Raw genomic sequence first — 19,357 nt, 5'->3', positions numbered from 1 at the left:
TGTAATTTGTCCTCATTTCACAGCTGCATAGGAGGATGATGATGCCAAGTGTACAGTTCACATTTACTTTCAAGGGAGTCAGCATACTGTAGATTCCCTTGGTTAGTCTGGCAAGAAGCACTTTGGCTTGAATGTCAGAATTCAGAAGACAGAAGCCTTCTTCCATCCTCATCCCAGTGGAAAACATGGAGCTTCATGTAGTCCGTGTTGGCTTGTAATGTTAAGCTCTCTTAGATATTCTGCTACGTCAGCTGTGTAAAAAAACTAGTTAGCGAAGTCGCACATGAAATAGGAGAAGTCATCAAGCCTTTGAGAAATAAATTCTCTTCGATGGGAGTACTCAGTGTTGCTTTCATTGTATTTTAGAAATCCAACTTGTCTAATTTTATTCTGCAGGGTATTAATGGTGTGTATTATGTGGCAGACACTGTCATTCCTTATGTTGATGGCAGTAAAAATGAAAAGACGAAGCGAATCTGATTGGTGATTTTGAATCTTGGCTATGTCCTTATCTGTATTTTCCCTCGTGTTTCCAATTTTTATAAATTCCCTTTTTATGAGCTCTGAAGAATTTGATCTGGCTACCGACTCCATTGCGTGCTCTCAAGTTAGTGTCAAGCCTTCTAACAAATCTTCATACCAAGTGCTTTTCGTCCTTCACTCAGCAAGATACATTTTTGAGCACCGCACCAACAGTGAATTGTTTATACTCTTCACTCCTGTTATTCTTCAAGGAGACAGACCTCCCTTGAGTTGGCAGAAATAGTCCATGAGTCCCTGACATGCAGATCAGTCTGCAGTGGCACAGCTGAGGGAAAGAAAAGGTTGTTATCGCTAATGCTCCTCTTCTTGTAATGGGTATCTTTCTTCTTCCCACAGTGACAACAGCACCGGAGCATTTTTTCAGCAGGCATCAAAGCAGTGATCGCACTCAGTTTGTACTTGGAAGGTTGTCTTTGCAACTGCAGGAGATAGAAATGTGTTGTTTAAATGAAAAATATTTTGAAAAATAATTGTCAAGACTTACAGCTCCTGCCCAATAGTCTCTTGCTTGTCCAGGCAAGTGTGCTTTATAATGTCTTAACTTAATAGTATCTAAAATACGGTCCAGAGGACTATGTATTTATTTCTCTGTGATACTTTGGAATTCTCCCAAGCCCATCACAGGAGGCATATGGAGAGGAAGGAAGAAGTCCAAGCAGTCTCAGCTGTCTTATAAAAACTAACACTTCTTGCAAATGGAAATTGTTACCAGGACCACCCATCTGCATTCATCGGTTCCTCAAACATAAAGATCACATTTAGGAAAAGTGCAAATTGACAGATGGATGCCATCTTTTCAGTGTCTTCCAAAGGAACTTCAGAATTTAAAATGAAGCAGGAGACCTCTTTAAAGAACAAGAGCAGATGGCTCTGCTTTTTAGTCATATAGACAGAGATTAATGGCATTTGCTGTCTTTTAACTGCTTTCATCTTTATCCTACTTCTTTTTTCTGCAGTTGAGAAATTAACCTCAGCTGTCTGTTTACAGACCGGAAAGCTTAGGACGGTTCGCATGATTGCTGCCCTTTCACAAGTAAGGCAGGTAAAATAATTGGTCTTAGGTTTTGAAGTGAATAACAGGGTTGTTGTCTGGTTCAGCCTATAGCATGAGAAAAATATCATTTAAAACCATACTAATTACTTGACATTTTTATTGTTGGAATGACTTAATAGCTATTTAAATGTGGACATATATTTTTAGTACTAAGGTAAAACAATCTGAAAGTTTTTACTTCCCAGTCCCTAAAGTAGTACAGTGTCAATGTGATCCTCATTGCAGCCATAATTTTTCCAGCTGACATTGAATTATGAGACGTGGGCTATCGGAAGGCAGTGGGTTATGTGGTTCACAGAGGCTCATACAGATAACGTGAGAACAGCTTTTTTCCATGCTCAACAGGAGAGCTTAACAGGCGACCAGAATTGTGAGCCCATTTGGCTTTTCGTACCTGCATCACTGTGCAAAGCTCAAAATAATTCCCCCAAAAAAGTATAACTCAGTTTCTCCAGACAAGGAAGTTAATGGTGAGGCAAACTTTGAATGTACATTATGCTAAGTATTCTACACTAAATTTGTCTTGGCACTGTGCATTAAAAGCAGGCTTGGGCAAATTAGCCTATTGCCTTCTAAAAACAGAATAAAGTGTCTGTGCAATAAAGCTGCACTTCCATAGTCACATTAAGTTGAGCAAGTGTGGATTGATTCCAAAAGAAATGGACTTACTCTTACAAACCTGACTCTGTGTTTCTGGCCCCTTCTGCAACCATTATTTACATGGCCACGTGGCACTATCTACCTCAGGGCCAAACTGAGTGGAAAAAACGTAGCTTTCTGTTAGCTCCGGCTATGGTTTTTTGAAGACGTTAGTGCCCCGGATCACTGCTCTTTGCAAACCACCAGCTCTGCTGTGCCTGTGTGAGCGCTCCCTCATCCTCTTTAGGAAACACCAGCTAGGCTAAGGCAGGACTCTCAAGTACAGCCTCATTTGAAGGTAGCATCAGCAGTTTAAATACTACTGCAGTTGTTCAGCTCAGGATATTAACTTACAGAAAATATTTTCAGATTAGGTTTGCGTACCAGCATGACTGTGGGCTATAGGCTCCAGCAAACCTAGCAGGATTCAGAGGAGCGTGCAGGTCAGAGCCATCAGAGAACAAATTTCCACTGTCTCAAGAAAACCAGTTCTGGGAACAGTCTCTAGAGAGCATTCACAGGAACTACTCTGCTGTCAGAGCTGTGAGAGCAGTTCAGTCGGACAAGACGTGTAGTCATCAAAAGCAGGAGGCGGCAACATGTTCGGTCTAACTAGCAGTTGTCTGAAGAGTTAAATCTAGCTGCAGCTTCTGCGATTCTCCTCGGGAGGTAGCCTGGAAAGCATTACTGCCCCTGGGCTTTGAGATACAATTCAAGACTTCATAGAATCATAGAATCGTTTAGGTTGGAAAAGACCTTTAAGATCATCCAGTCCAACCATTAACCTAACATTACCAAGTCCACCACTAAACCAATTAAGGGGAGAGTAGCAAGTTCATGTTTCCTGGCTTCGTGGCTGGGTTATTTATAATGAAAGTAAAAACTAGGAATCATTAAGATTGGAGAGGACCTCTAAGATCATCAGTCCAACCATCAACCCAACACCACTTTTTCCTGATGAATAGCAAGCTATATTCAAACACAGGGCAACGCAGGACAGAAAGAGCAGATCATGTGCCTGGCCTGAGACAGGATACGCCCTGAGGCAGTTGCTTCCACCGGGGAACTGCAGCAGCAATGGATAGTCATAGCATCGCTCTTTTCCCGTGAGCCCGAGGGAAGAAGACTTCCCTCCTTCCATCTATGAGCGTAGGAGAATGCTTCCTGCTCAGTTGTCTCTTAAAAGAAAGGACTACATAAACAAACAGAATAGTGAAAGATCACCAAAATAATTTCGTTTAAATCTCGCAATAATGTCACTTCCCAAATAACAGGCAGCTAAATGGCTACCGCTGTGTAAAATAAAAGGTAGAATTTGGTTTATTATCTCTCGGTAATATGAGAAGTCCGAAACTGTAACACAGTGTATTTATAGGTAGAGTTATTGCTCTTGCTTTGTAACCAAAAGTGTGAATTTGTTCAAAAAATTATTTTGAGGGAAAAAATCTACACGTGCCATTCCAGCTCTCCTTTGTCTTTCATCCCCTCCTGAAAAAAAAACCCAAAAGAAAACCAAAGGCAAGCAGGATATTTCTACTTTCTGTTAGAGCATGGCCATTAAAGCATTTTTCAGCAGATAGGAATTGTAGGGAGGGAAGGAGCTGGGCCCACACTGCTGGGAATCGGGAATTTTCTTAAAGCAACTTTGCTGCCAGCAAAGAAAATTCTGGGGAAGAGGGAAAGAAAAGATGGGTAAGGTTGTACTGCAAGTTGGATTGCTCTGAGGCAAGCAGCGATGCGTGACTGTGGCCTGTTAGTTGATGCACAACGCCTGCATGGCAAAGCAAAGGAGCGATGAGAGTGTTCTGACTCAGCCTGAAAAAAAGTAGAGTTCATAATGCTGCTGTTATCACTGGGTTTGAAGGAATCTGCGTGGTCATAAAGACTGTTCTCAGAGGTAGAAGGAGCAGTGCGTGTACAACTGTGGATATATTATACAGTTATGTGGTCTGGCATATTTTCAATACTTCAGTACCATCAGGAGCGAAGACATGTTTATCGCTTCTTAAACATTTCTCTCTACCCTTTCTTGGATTTCCCAGGACTTGGCCTGAATTATTGAAACCAGTTTGGCTACCGTGTCTTTTCTTGTCCTTGTCCTCTTCCTTTTTCCTCTGTATGTCGAGTTGTTCAGCAGGCGTTCTTCAAAAGCACGTCCCATTTAAACAGAGCGCCTTTTGTTAGGCACCAAAGTGGAATAGGGCAAAGTGTCGTAACTTGCTCTGCGTCCCTGGCCAAGAGCTTAAAAAAAGTCTCTTCATCTCTCTGGCTTTATTTTTAACAGTGAACAACATAATCAGGAGGTGGAAGTGACTTTTCATCTTAGGAGCTGCAACAGGGTAAGATAATTTTAGAGATAGGGTGCTTACAGACCGAGCTGCTTACAGGCACAAATGCTGCTGGTACTGGTTGAAAGCAAGTCAGTCTTTTTTTCTGCATCACGAGGAGTGGTTGTAGGGTTTTTTCTTCTTCTGTTGTCTAGCTTAGCCTCTTCATGATTTTAAAATAAACTGATTTGATATAATTCGTAAGAGAGTTTTTGTCTGCCTGCAGTTGCTATTTTGAGAGACAGAATGGTGTGAGAGGCCTGGAGTTGCTGAGAAACAGAACAGCCAGCACTAGGGGAACAGTCCTATTAAATTACCCCTACTTAATTTCTTCAGCGTCGTTGGGGTTGAGTGGGGTTCAGTATATCTGTACTGTGTTTTGAGGACTATGCTGAGGCCATGCTCCAAACCAGACTTGTTTTCTGCAGCTCTAAAGACCCCTAAGTGCAGCTAACGTGCCCTCTGGGGGACTTCGTCAGGGAAGATTCAGTTACATGGGCGTTACTTCAGATGTTTCAGCGTCTTCAACCCAGCCTCCAGCTGCCATGCCAGAAGGGAGCAGGTCTCTGCACAGACCCCGCGTCCTATCTGTCAGGCCCAAGAGAGCACAGATCTTGTGCCTGATCGCCCAGGCCCATGTGGATGTCTTGGAAAATAAATAGCGTCTTAGATAGCAGGAGAAGCCGGTGTTTAGGCAGCTGTCTCGCATCCTGCGTGTTTGAGCACCCTGTAACTTAGCCCTCGGGCTGCTGAAGGGGGCAGCCAGGGAACGCGCTGCTCTCACTGAGAGTGCTCTTTCAGACCCTGGAGCCATTACCAAAGAGCACCATCTGCATCCCCATTTTTGGACATTTCCTATCTCGGTTCCAGTATTCCCTCGGACACCATTGCCCAGTGTCCTTTGGAGTTGGCTGAGAGCCATTACAACGGCCACCTGCCCGTAGTAGGATCAACGGGATACAAGGAAACACTGGTACCTTTCTGTACCCTTGAACTTGCTGCACTGCTTTTCCTTTGCTTTGCAATAGCCATGATCAGGAGCTCTGTTGGCACAGTTTTCTTACGTGCACACCTTGAGATAGTCTGGGATCTTCCTAAATGGTACAGCTGTCTGCAAATCAACCAAACCCAAACAGATCTTTTAATGAAGGTGAGGTAGCAGGAAAAGCAAAATTTCTGAAACATCTTTTCTTGATGGAAGGCGTATCAGAGGAGAGTAGTAGAGCTTTTGTCAGAAGAACTTGAAATGTAGGTATGAGTACATGCAAAACTGCAGTGGCAGGAGGCAAGACTTTGGCGGGGGGGAGCAGGCATTAAGCCAGTAGCTGTTTTTCATAAAGATATAACTTCATTTTCTTCTTTTCAAGCTTCTTTGAACAGACAGAAAGTTAAACACTTTCCAAGCATTGGAACTGGCTGCCCAGAGAGGTGGTGGAGTCCCCATCCCTGGAAGTGTTCAAAAAGCGGGCAGAGGTGGCACCTGGGGACATGGTTTAGTGGGCATGGGGGTGTTGGGTTGATGGTTGGACTGATGATCTTAGAGGGCCTTTCCAACCTTAATGATGCCTTAAATGTGAAACTTTTCCTCATTGTTTCTAGTAATTGTCATTTATATTGCCACAGAAGGTGGCCTATTTTTTGTTGTTGGGTCTGTTCTGTTCTCTAGTTTGGAAAAAGAAAATGTTGAATTGGTTTAAAATACTTCTCAGTAAATTGCTGTTTGAAAATGTAATCTTTCTACAGGCTACTCTTCAGCTTCAGTTATAATAAGATTTAGGGTTTTTTAAATAAATATATATATATATATATACACACACACACACACAGAGCAGGTTCTTTTGTGCTTCTGCTATTGCACCACAAATTCTGAGGATTAGACCTCTTGCTCTATAATCCTGCTAGGCTGTGGAGAAGAGGAAATTCTGGTATCAAGATAATGGACGAAAAAAAATATCTATCTAGAACAGAGCTCACGGTCGCATTGCTGTTGATCAAGCAACTGTCACCTTTTCCTGTCAAGCTATGATTTGAAATATAAGTCAAGGAAAAGAAGTGGCTTACTAAAATGTCACTGCTGTTTCTGCAGTCTGGAAGTAGCACAGTGATTCAACATTCACATGCTGTTTTGCTTTATTCTAGAGTTTTAAATCCTAATGTATTTTGATGTTCTGTAGTTCCAGTCCTAAGAGAATATAATTGATCTTGTACTACTATCCGAAGAGACGGTGAAGCTTTATATAGTGGTAGGTGCCACACAAACTCAGAAGAAAATATTGATTGACTCCTGGAGAGTTTTAAAGACAAGCCGTAACAAGCAAGAGCAAAATGAACCCACGCTGGATAGTAAGAAGACAACATGGATTATCAACGCGCACCAGTTTTTATTAAGACATAAATCCCTGCCCTACTTTTTTTTCCTTCTTCTTCATCTTCAGAAATACTTGAGAACAGCTGTATATAGGCTAATTGTGATGGATTTTCTTTCGGTGCTTCCAAGGAGTGTTGCTGTCACCATTACTTACACCTGCTATAAGGCAATGCAGTAGCACAAGACACGTTATTTTTTCTGGCTAATTTTTTTCAGGCTTTGATTTTGCAGTGCTTTCTGATGGTTAGTCAAGAAATGACTGACTTACTGTGACTTCACTGTGATTACAGCCCTGTTCTGGAAGCTAGAAAGTTCCATGTCTGTATGAGAATTTATATAACGACGATAGCATGCACATTGGACTGTTTTCTGTCCACAGATATACTCTGACAATAGAATAGAGATTTTACTAGATGGGTTCTCCTCAGATGGACAAGATGCTGTGGGAAGAACACAATGGAAAATGTCCTGTGTTTGTGTTTTGTAGAAAGATATGAAGAACACTGCCCTGCTGAAGTAATTCAAGAAATAGAGAGATTATTTACAAATATTATGTTGTGATCTGAAAATAATATTTGAAAGATGATAGTATGCTATATTTCTATACTGTCTAGGAATCTTGCATTATCTAACATTCCTCAGATTGTAATCTCATCAACCGAATGGAAGTTTTTCGTATTATCCTACTAAATGAGCAGCTAGCAATTCGTGATGTGTCTGTCAGCTACACAAGCACTAAAGGGAATCAAGTTTATATGGCTGTTATTGGAGAGTGCAAAGCTAAGCCTGAATCCTCAAAGGTGTTTAGCTGTCTAATTCCCATTGATTTTAATGCAAATCGAGTACATAAATGCCCCTTGTGAGTCTTTGTCATTGTCCCCAAGCTTCTTGATCGCCTGTCTTCCTAAAATATTTAAGTGCTGTATTATGATGATCACTTCTTCCAGCAGACAAAGTTCAGAAAAATAAGGTCGTGGTTGTGGTTGTGAAAGCCCTAACATCTCATGAGACAAATTATAGCTTACTGCTGAAGTGTTCTACAAAACTGCTGTTTGTAGCTGTTGAATTCTCCTTTGTCTTTTCTAGCCATTTCATCCGATGGTGAATTTGGAATGCTCCAGAGATTTTCGACCGTTTCTGTGTGCCCTCTATGCTCCTGTGTGCATGGAGTACGGCCGTGTCACTCTCCCTTGTCGCAGACTCTGTCAAAGAGCATACAGTGAGTGTTCCAAACTCATGGAGATGTTTGGGGTCTCTTGGCCTGAGGATATGGAGTGCACCAGGTAAGCAAATCTGTTTTTTCCCAGAATCCCAGGATAAAATTTTAATATGATCTAGGATGTTTTATGATCTGAAACAGACGTTTTAAATATGTTCCATTACAAGTGCCCTTATTTTCCCTTCCATTTGTATAACAGCCTGCTTCCTGGGGTGGAAACGAAGTTCATATTTCTATCATCATATCTATGATTCTGTGATTCTGTGATCATCTGCCCAAGAGATAAGTTGAAAATTTCTGTGGGCAGTTACCATAAACTGCACATGCATATTCTTAAATTAATGAATATGCCTGTCTATTTTTCTTCTTTGTCATTTACGCTGACCTGCTTTTGTCTGCTATACCGAAGCTTAATAGGTGATACTGTGATAAATTTCTCTGAGAGTTAGGCAAAATTACATATGCTAGAGATTAATAGTCTTTTTCTGAAGGGGGAGCTGGCTGGTTTTGATGAGTGTATAAAATCTCAAAGCTCTGTTTTCAGAGCATCTACCTCTTGTTGAGCTTGCATGCAAACAGATGTTTTCAGGTTTACATTACACAAATAACTTTCTAGAAAAGTATTCGATGGTGTTCCAATCTATTTGAAACAGAACATACGTGAAATTGAAAACAGTATCTTTATGCTTTATTTTTTTATAAGTGACTCCAACAGCTAATAAAGTACAGGAGCACAAACAGGAAGAAACAGTCTGTCTTACAGTTGGATTGGAGAGAATGAAAAACAATTAAAACTTCTTTTAGCAAAAGAATAAGTCAGAGGATGGTTCGAGGTCCTGATAATCTGGATCAAAGATCGCTCTAACTCCATACTCCGAACAGATGCCTGGGCCCATTAGGTCCTCCCATCTCCTCAGTAAGGCCCAGGCAGTGAAATTTCAAAACCAGAGCTAAAACTACTAAAACTTTGCTGGCGCTGTGTTAGTGCCATTGTGCCAGAACATGAACTGTGGCATAGGAACAGGCATACTTAGCTTACGCTGAGCTTGCTGAGGTGATAACATCTAGCAGAGGGAAGAACCGGACAGCTATGCGTGGAATCCCTCCAGTCTCTCCTTCAAAACTTCAGACCGCGTCTCCAGCATCCCTTAGCCTCCAGTCAGAGCTTTGCTTAATTACAAATACCTTCATCATAATTTCAATTTATTAATGCTAGTAGCAGTGCTAGGTTGGATATTTGGTCTAACTAGCTCACCGTCCTGTTTGATAGCAGCTGGTACAGCTGCTTAGGGAAAGGTTTTAAACTGTTCTATAAAATCATGCTTCCTTGGGCACATAGTCTCAGTTTACAGTAAGCCTAAATTTATAGACTTCCTGAGATGGATTTTGTATCCTCACCTTTATGCTTAAAGCCCCAATGGGCCTCTTGTCCATTTATTTCTCTGGTGTGTTTTTAAACATATTTTATAGTTTCAACATCCACTGCATTCTGGGACAATGAGTTCTAGAGTTTGTTTAAACATAGTGTAGTGTTTCATGGATTACCCATTATTTGGATTGTCTTTCTTTTTGCTCCAGTTAGTGTGTCTAAAGTCAGGCATATAAATAAGTTTACTAGTCTTTGCAATGTACATGTGTATTTCTTGTAAATAATTCTTTTCTTACTTTTTAGATTCCCAGATTGTGATGAGCCATATCCTCGTCTTGTTGACCTCAATTTAGCTGGGGAGCCCACAGAAGAGGCCCCAATGGCAGTACAGAGGGATTATGGTTTTTGGTGTCCTCGGGAGTTGAAAATAGACCCTGATCTGGGTTACTCTTTCCTGAGCGTACGGGACTGTTCCCCTCCTTGCCCGAATATGTACTTTCGGCGTGAAGAGCTCTCCTTTGCTCGCTACTTCATCGGAGTGATCTCCATCATCTGCCTTTCTGCTACCTTGTTTACTTTTTTAACTTTCCTGATCGATGTCACAAGATTTCGCTATCCAGAAAGACCGATAATATTTTATGCTGTCTGTTACATGATGGTGTCCTTAATTTTCTTCATTGGCTTTCTGCTTGAAGACCGAGTAGCGTGTAACGCATCTAGCCCTGCCCAGTACAAGGCTTCCACAGTGACACAGGGCTCTCACAACAAAGCTTGCACCATGCTTTTCATGGTGCTCTACTTTTTTACCATGGCTGGCAGTGTTTGGTGGGTCATTCTTACCATCACGTGGTTCTTGGCAGCTGTGCCAAAATGGGGCAGTGAAGCAATCGAGAAGAAAGCATTGCTCTTCCACGCCAGTGCCTGGGGCATTCCAGGAACTCTAACCATCATCCTCTTAGCAATGAATAAAATTGAAGGTGACAATATTAGCGGCGTATGTTTTGTTGGCCTCTATGATGTGGATGCATTAAGATACTTTGTACTTGCACCTCTCTGCCTGTATGTTGTTGTCGGAGTTTCCCTTCTGCTAGCTGGCATTATCTCTCTCAATCGGGTTCGCATTGAAATCCCGTTAGAAAAAGAGAACCAGGACAAACTGGTGAAGTTCATGATCCGGATTGGCGTGTTCAGTGTTCTGTACCTCGTGCCACTGTTGGTTGTAATTGGCTGCTATTTCTATGAGCAGGCTTATCGAGGTGTGTGGGAGACGACGTGGATTCAAGAACGCTGCAGAGAATATCACATCCCGTGTCCCTATCAGGTGAGGAAACCAATATGACGCATTCAGGAGCGCAGAAAATGGATAATGAGGGGATATGTTAAGACTTACTTGTCATCCCTAACTGAAAGTGCTGCTATTCCTACAAAGGAGGGTTCTTGCCATAACCAAATTATTTGGGTAATGCATTAGGCCTTCTGGAAGACTAGGTATTATTGGAAAATTGGAGGCTTGCATCAGCTGCGTGGTGGGTTTTTTTGTGGAGTTTCTGGGCTGTATGGGACCTAAGCAGGATATAAAAAGATGCTATTTTAAACCAGCTTCAAGAACAGGACTTAATGAGTTTATTTTTGGTCATTGGAGATGTGTTAGAAGTTTTGCTCCGAAGGAATTTTGGCATTTAAACTGAGTTGTCATCAGCCTGATTACTGCTTTTTCTAGTTTTTGTTGTTCATCTGTAACAGTTTTGTTGCCCTGATTAGCCTAGAGGTTCTGTGCTCATTTTAGAGCAGCCTGTGCATGTGTCAGAAACGTCTATATAAAATCTTACTTGAAGTGCCTTCTGAAGCAAAACAGACCGTACAGCTCATCAGTTTTGTTATTTCAAGGAAGTTACGCTTACCTGCTCAATTTGTTTAATTGAGCTATCACAGGAACAGGAGCCTCTGAGAGCCCTAGATATCAAACTGTCCTGTTTACTTCAGTATTATGCTGGTGCAGTTGCAAAGGAAGTATTCTAAGTGTTGATTACTTGAAGCCTAGTTTCCTTTTTAAGCCAAAGTGGCAAACTGGTTTTGGAATGACATTGCATAGATATTTTCCGCAACTTATTTGAAGGCAACTTTATTTCAAGAAGGTTGAACAGCAAGCGTCTGTTATATAGCTGCACGCACAGGGGTATAAAAAGAAGTTAGTATTTTGGCTCTAAAGCAGTTAAAACACCAGCTGGAGCATCAAAGCTCACATTTTAATGCAATAAAATATCACTTGAAGGTTTGGTTTAGTCTATACAGCTTGATAATAATCCTTTTATTACCTTTTAACCCTTTTTATTGTTTTCTCTGTTAGATTTTATTAGGGTGTGACTCTTCCCTCCCATCCAATGTGTGAGCATTTTTATGGCAGGAAATATCTGTCAGTGGGTGTGTTCAGTTTCATTTGCTTGATTGAGTCTTCACTGCTGCAGGTTTTAATACATTAAACTGACTGATGCTTAAAAAGAGAGAAAAAGAGGGACGTGCAGTTTTCTCTCAGTTAATTTCAAATACCCACCGTACGCCAATCTAAAATTTCTCTCAGAATCTATAAAGCTAAAAGGATATTGCTTTCTCAGAATCTTGGAACAAAAACTATTTTAAACCTTGAAACTTCTGATGTCTAAGGGCTAAAATCCTGGCTAGTGGAATAACGAAAACATGTAGTAAAATGCTACTCAAATCTCTAGAAAACCGTTAACATAATGGCTCAGCGGGAGTCAAAAGAACAATAATGGTTTCATTCAAATCAAATTGGGTTGAAGGACCCGTAGACCCTAGGGAGTATTAGAAGGGTTTTTCTTCTAACCCATCCAATTTTTTTTCTTAAACTAAACATGCTTCCCTAATTAAACTGTCCAGACTTATAATTGAAACAGATTTCCAAAGCTGTGAGGAGAAATAATTTTATCCTTAGATCATGCTAGTAAAATTTATTATTAAATTAGGGGGAAAACGTAAAGCTTTTTGGAGAGTACCACTCACTTGCAAAATAAGACCATATTTTTTCTAAGCCTTAATGTTATTTAACTTAACTTCAAATACTTGAATATCAATGTCTGAGATTAAACTGTTAAATTGAGAACTGCAGTTGATTCCGCAGTGGACACAGGTTTTACGTGCAAAACGTACACAGGGTTGTGGTAGTTGGAATGCGCTGCTCGGAATTTGCACACTTTTTCCAACTCCAGCAAATCTGAGGTTAAAAATTCATTAGTCCCTTCGACCGTTACATCATCTTTGCCATCAGAGGACGATGCCACGGTATCTCATTCGGGAAAATTGCTAATGGGGGAGTTTGAGTACGCAGCTGCTACAGGCATGCCTCCCCGCCTCCCTCCTGTGTGACTGCTTCATGCGGGAGGTACCGCGGGGTTAATAAAGTGCTGCAGATTCTCCTGGCTGCTGCTAAACCAAAGGAGCGCCTGGGCAGCTGGTGTTCAAATGAAAAATAGCTGTCATGTTTCTTTGACTACCTAAAGGGCTAAACACTCCCAAAATGGAGGAAGCAACAAGATGCCTTCGTGCTTCCATCTTGTTTTCTGGCTACCTGGATGTTTCCTGGGTTGGCCTGGCTACGTATTATTAGGGCCGTTTGTCGGATCTGGGAGGCATCTGTTGCTTTCCTTATGAAATAAAAACTTTTTTGCTACGAAGACAGGAAATCAATATCCCAGTATTCCCACTCTTTGAGGAGTCAGTGCAGGGCAAAAAGGAGCTCACGTTACCTTACCTTGCCCTCAGTGTCCTCGGCGCTCCAGTCTCTGGGAGAGACTGGGAAGGAGGGGAAGGGTTTGTAAAAGCTGGCAGCAGCTCTCTCCCCACGAGCACATCCCGGTCCTCGGTTTTCTGTAGCATCGTGGGCTGCCGCAGTTCAGGCGGGAGCTGTCATCTGTAGCCTGGGCAGCGACAGCAGGTAAACCAGGCAGCGGTTGCGCCTCTCGTGCCGTGGCTCTGAGGGCTCCGAGATGAGCCGTCAAAAATTGAGTGCAGTGAATATGGTTTCCTTGAGACTCCTTTAGTCTCCTTTAGTAAGGAAAAAACAACTACTACCTTGTGAGGTGAGGTTTATTTACCGTATACACAGTGTAGCTGTCGTGGTTTAACCCCAGTCAGCAACTCAGCACCACGCAGCCGCTCGCTCGCTGCCCCTGCCCCGATGGGATGGGGGAGAGAATCGGAGGAGTGAGAGTGAGAAACACTCCTGGGGTGAGATAAGAACAGTTTAATGATTGAAATAAAGTAAAATAGTAATGATAATAATAACAATATAATAATGATAATAATAATATACAAAGCAAGTGATGCACGATGCAATTGCTCACCACCTGCCGACCGATACCCAGCCAGTTCCTGAGCAGCAATCGCTGCTCCCTGGCCAACCCCCCCCCAGTTTCTATACTGCCCATGACGCCGTATGGTATGGAACAGCCCTTGGGGCAGTTTGGATCAACTGTTCTGGCTGTGCCCCCTCCCAGCTTCTTGTGCACGTGGCAGAGCATGGGAAGCTGAAAAGTCCTTGACTGGCATAAGCAGTACTCAGCAACAACTAAAAACATCAGCGTGTTATCAACATTCTTCTCCTACTAAATCCAAAACACAGCACTGTGCCTGCTACTAGGAAGAAAATTAACTCTATCCCAGCCGAAACCAGGACAGTAGCTAATATGATTCAGAAATTGAGTTGCACTTTGCCCACCGTAGGGGAAATGCTTTGTTTTCGTGGATGTCAACTTAAACAGGCAACTCAGGGAGCTGCGTTTTGTATCAACCTGGACAAATCTCTTAATTTAGTCAAGAATATCAAGGTTGCTACATCAGAGCACCCTTCTTTCAATATGAATAATGGCGAATTGACTAAGGTGTTACCACAAATTATTATTGTTTCTGATGCTAGGACTATTCACAGTAATTGCAGTGATGTAATCTTTCCAGCCAGTATTACTTCTCTGTGAAATATCTGCTCACGGCGGCCTAAAAACATCTTAACCCATCCACCTCCATTTTCACGGGGAGGTTGGGACATTTTTCTTTTTCTGGAAGGGGGAACAGTGCCTTTGTAATCTACTTTCAGCACAGTAATATCCAAATGAGGAGCTGAATTTTTTCTTGGTATCCCACTTTTCACTCATTGCCTTCAAAAATTAATTCATGCTTGGCCTCAAAAAAATGGATTAATGTTTTTGTGCAAGAGGAGTTCATGCAGTGGAAAATGAAATTAATTTTCACTAGCTATAGAACCTGGTACCCCCATCATAAACGTCGCATAGGAACTGGGCTGTGTGCATTACATGTTCTTGAAGTCAGACTTTTATCTCATATATAATCTCTTTTATGAGAGTGTAGTGCAATTTCACATCAAGGTAAAATGCAGAAATGAAGGGGGAAAAAGCAGGGGAGCGTGACACAATCCAATCATAAAATAGTCACATCTAGTCGTCTCTTTTGCTACGGTTGAAAATACGTGCTTTGCTGCTCCTCCTGCTGCTTCTGTTTGTAACAGTGGTGGTTCTCCCAATATCATACCGTCGTTCTGAGGGCAGAGCCTTGGAACAGAGAGTTGGATTTTCGTAATGTTGGGCTCAAGGAAAGACATTTGGGGAAATAAGATTCTGTATGCTCTATTTGCTGTTCGCTGTGGCTATCCTCATCATCATCTGTCTAATAATTTCACCATTCTTAACAAGTTCTTGGTACTGGCTTGGCTTTTTAGTCTGCAGTCCTGACCCGATGGTTAGCTTTCAAAGTTTGTCTCTTTCCTCTCTTTGCAATTTCTACCTTGTATGTTGATGGAGCATGCCATGCTATGGGAACTAATTCAGATGAAGTGGTGGACTGGGATAAAATTTTGGCTTTTACAGAAGCACAGAATCGCTCAGGTTGAAGGGAGCTCTGAAAATCATCTAGTCCAACCCCCTGCGCAAGCGGGGTCAGCCCAGGACCGTGTCCAGTCAGGTTTTGAATTCCTGTTGCCATAAAAGCTGTAAGTTCCTTTCTGTCGGACATCTAACCTCAGATATATCTGATGTAGGGTAAAAAGTAGGGTAAAAAGGAAAAAAAAAAAGTTTGAAGTGCTTTTAGTTGCTGTTACGTATTCTTGTCCTCTAGGCACCACGGTGTTTTGTTCTTTACAAGGAGCGTGTCAGAGTTTTGTTCCTCTTGGAAATTACAAAGGCAATGAAACTGGGACACAGTGACCTGCCCCAATCTATGAAAATGTGTCTCAAAACTGGGATGAATTTGGCTACACAGTGAAATAGATACTCAGCAAAGTCTGTCTCCAAAGCTGGTTGTTATGTACGTTTCTCTCATGAAAAGTAGGAGTTCAAATGGTCAACACAGCTTTTCTAGCCCAGAGAAAAGGAAAGGGCTGCATCAAGCCAGAAACATTCAAAGGTGGAAAAAAGTGGTAATTGTCGTCTTCCCAAGATAAGGAAATGTGTCTGCGTTCTTGGGATGGCAGAGTATGGTGTTAAAAGCTTTTTACCTCTTTTTTTAGTCCCAAAATTGAACTGTGAAAGGTAGTTAAGGCCTGGAAAGGTTTATTGGGCTGAACCACAAACTCAGATTTCCTGCAAAGTACAGAAGGTCCTGAGTTAAGATTAATTTCTCTTAAATCCAAACGTAAGTACACTCTCCACAGTTTTCATGAATGCTTCAGGGCTAGGCTAGGCGCTGTGCTGATGGGAGAGACATCTAATTTAGATATTAAAGAGAATAAAAAGAAAAACTATTTCAAAGACATTTGCTACCCTACTGGGAGTCCTTGAGAAATGATCTAAGCGCTGTGAAAATATCTTTGCTTGTGATCTGATATTCATCATTTCCCCACTCATGTGGCTTCACCGGATTAAAAGACCTCAGTGCTAACTTGCTAAGAATGAAGGTGGTGCTCCCCGCTTATCTTTTTGAGATTATTTAGAGGACTGGAAGCAGATGTGGATAGCGCGTTTGATTTTCTGTTGATGGGGAAGCCTTGATAGCCAGGGGAGTTTAGAACAAATTGCAAACTCTGGTTTTGTATTGGAAACTGTCTTTTATTTTTCATGAGGAACTTGGTTTTGTGCTGGATGCTGAATATCCGTCCAGTCTTGCTCAGTCATTGTTGTAATGTACTCCAGGTAGATTCCTAAGCCCAGAACCAGAAGTAAAAATAGCGATGAGTACATTCAGATGTGGAAGGCATTGGAACGTATAGATCCAGCCACGGAGTCTGTTTGCAGCCGACTTAACCAACAAACGGCACCGGGCCTGTGCAGTGTCTGCTTCCCGATATCATCTATTTCTTTAGCTTTGGGGCCTGACCTCCTGTAAACCAGTGGAATTTCAGAGATAAAATAGTGTCCATATGAATGAAAACAATGTGAAAATCAAGAACAGCTACTGACAGCAGCATTCATTTATCTCATTTCGGATGTCTCCATCTGAGCCAGGCATCTGAGCTTCCTTTTCTAGCTGAAGCAGTGAAATGGGCCTTGTTATAGCGATTCACTGGACATTCAGATGAATCGTACCCTGACTTAATTTATTGTCTGTTTGAAGGGGTCACATTTGCTCTTATTGGATATATTTATGTTAGGATTTTTGCTGCAAAATTCTGGGGAAGTTTTTTGGGTGAAAGGGGGAGAAGAGGTTGGGGTTTTTTTGCTGTCTCTCCCCTTCAATATCAGGATATGCCTCAACACCCTTCAAGCTTTCTATATCCTGGCCAGTCTTGATCTGAATAACAGTCATTCCAGAAAGAAAACTTGGTCACATATTTTTTGCTCATTTTCGAAGAAAGGACATAAATAAGCACCGAAGACCGCAGTACCTGGAAGGACGTAGGCTTGCATTTGGGCATCCCATGGACAGATAATTTTGCTTTGCTAAGCATCGTATAAGCGCACTTCAACTACTGATGGAGAAGACTTTTTCTGCAAGAACAATAAGCGCGACAACTATTTTTGCAAGTGTCATTTTAACCAACTGAGTTCTTGAAGCAGTTACTATGCCTGTCTCTTTAAATCTTTTCTATTTTCTTTCTGGTCTTCACTTTAAAAAATTAAAACCGCCTTGGTATTTTTAAAGACTTAACTATTAAGAGCGATGCTGTAAGATGGTGTAATACCAAATGGCATTTCTGTCAGCAACAAAAATAGACGGTCAATCCAGCCAATTTTTTTTTTCCTCTCCGCTCTACCTATTTCACTGCAAGACGAGGCCCCACTACTGCTGTGTAATAATGTCGGATGGGTTTTTACTGAAGATGGGAGTTCTCACCCACTCACTTCTGTTCATTGCTGGTGTCAGATAGAGAAGAGAGGATTAATTGTGGTTGCCTAAGATACCAGAAGCGTAAATGGAAAGAATGTTTTGTTAATAGTACCTCTTGTCTGTCAATGGCAGTTATGTGTATCTAGTACAGGCACAAAGAAAAACAAAGTACAAGCTTGCTAATATATTTCTGTTACTATTGAAATTATATCACGTTACAGATGATTTTAATGCATTATTTGACAACTAACATTGGAGAAATGGATTTTAACATGAGGATTAATCTCCATCACCTGCTGATCATTTTGGCTCAAGAATTTGTCCGTTTTCTTGTTTCCCATTTTCACAAATGTACTTTTTGATTTAATCACAGCTAATTTTTTTTTTTTTTTTTACCCTCGAGTTTTCAAGATCATTTTAGATGTCTCAAAATGAACACTGTCGCGATAAAAATCATTTCAGACTGGTTTGGATCACTAACAGCTATAAATGGCTTTGGTTGGTTTGCATCCTTTTTAAAGGTTGCCCACGTAACAGGGGTAGGGCTAATGTTTTCACATGCGTTTCATTCCCACTTGGTATGGCTTTGTCCTGCCTTTACTTTATGCCTGGTGCCCTGAACAACCACCACAGGAACGTTACCCAAAGCAGAGACTACGCGCAGCCGTCTTGCAGAACCATTTCAACACAGGGCAGCTTCCTTACCAACAAGTGCCAAGTGAAAAGCGACCGTGGTGGTAAAGTAATGGCAGGCTGAGAGCCAAGAGAATGGGAGTGTTTAGTCATCTGCTCGGCTGTTACTTCACTCTGCTGAATGTCGTATCTCATGGTGCCTACTTTTAAATAAAATTGGCCAGAAGCAAAAGAGATGCTGAGACAAACTGCTCTAAGTTCCAGCTCAGGTTTTGCAGCTACATCTCTTCATTTCTCCCCCCTCCCACCCAAAAAAAGAAGAACAACAAAGAAAAAAGCCTTACTTTATAAATCATATTTGTATTCAGTTTTGATAGTACTTCCTCCCCCTGCAAATTCTTGATAGACATTTGAATTTGCTGTAGATTTTAGATTTCGTGATGGCAAAGTTGACTGACTCGCATGCACTTAAGAAATGCTCTTGTAGCAGACTGTCTTTTCCCATGGCTGCGTTATGGATGAAGTGTAACCCCTGTTGACACAGGCTTTATTTTCATGCACAAGTGCTTTAGAACAATTGCACACGCGGGCCAAAGAGAAGAAAAGATGGGGCTTGCAAACATCTTGCCGAAAACAGTGGCAAGAAGTAATTGTTGAGACGTAGAGTCTGTGGTTTTGGGGTGCTGATTAAGTTGGGATGGAGTTTCCCCGGTTTTTTTGGCTGCAATATGTGGCATTCTCCAGTTTTTGCCATTTTCTCCACTAGCCAGGGGTGTTGCCACTGTCTTTTTAAATACAAAATGTCTCAGCTGTTTTACCATCTGTGTTACAGTGGGTCTTCAGAAGCATGCGGGGGAGTGCACTAAGCTGGATACAGAAAAGAGGCTTTGTTAAGAAATGTCTTAGCACCGTTTGC

At 41.7% G+C, this 19,357-nt stretch overlaps 1 protein-coding gene across 2 annotated transcripts in view; it reads left to right on the top strand.

Annotated features, from left to right (window-relative positions):
* FZD3 (frizzled class receptor 3) overlaps positions 1–19,357 on the top strand; it is a 54,200-nt gene that overhangs the window by 16,477 nt on the left and 18,366 nt on the right. The window contains exons 2-3 of one of the 2 annotated variants that reach the window (XM_075707070.1): positions 8,018–8,150; positions 10,590–10,840. In XM_075707070.1, the coding sequence (XP_075563185.1) occupies positions 8,018–8,150; positions 10,590–10,840 (384 nt within the window). Of the gene's footprint in view, positions 1–8,017; positions 8,215–9,822; positions 10,841–19,357 lie in introns of both variants that reach the window. The other variant, XM_009483270.2, reaches the window with a different exon arrangement.

Source organism: Pelecanus crispus, chromosome 3 (genome assembly GCF_030463565.1).
Source record: "Pelecanus crispus isolate bPelCri1 chromosome 3, bPelCri1.pri, whole genome shotgun sequence".
Classification (NCBI taxonomy): Eukaryota; Metazoa; Chordata; class Aves; order Pelecaniformes; family Pelecanidae; genus Pelecanus; species Pelecanus crispus.
This window is presented reverse-complemented; position numbering and strand designations above follow the sequence as displayed.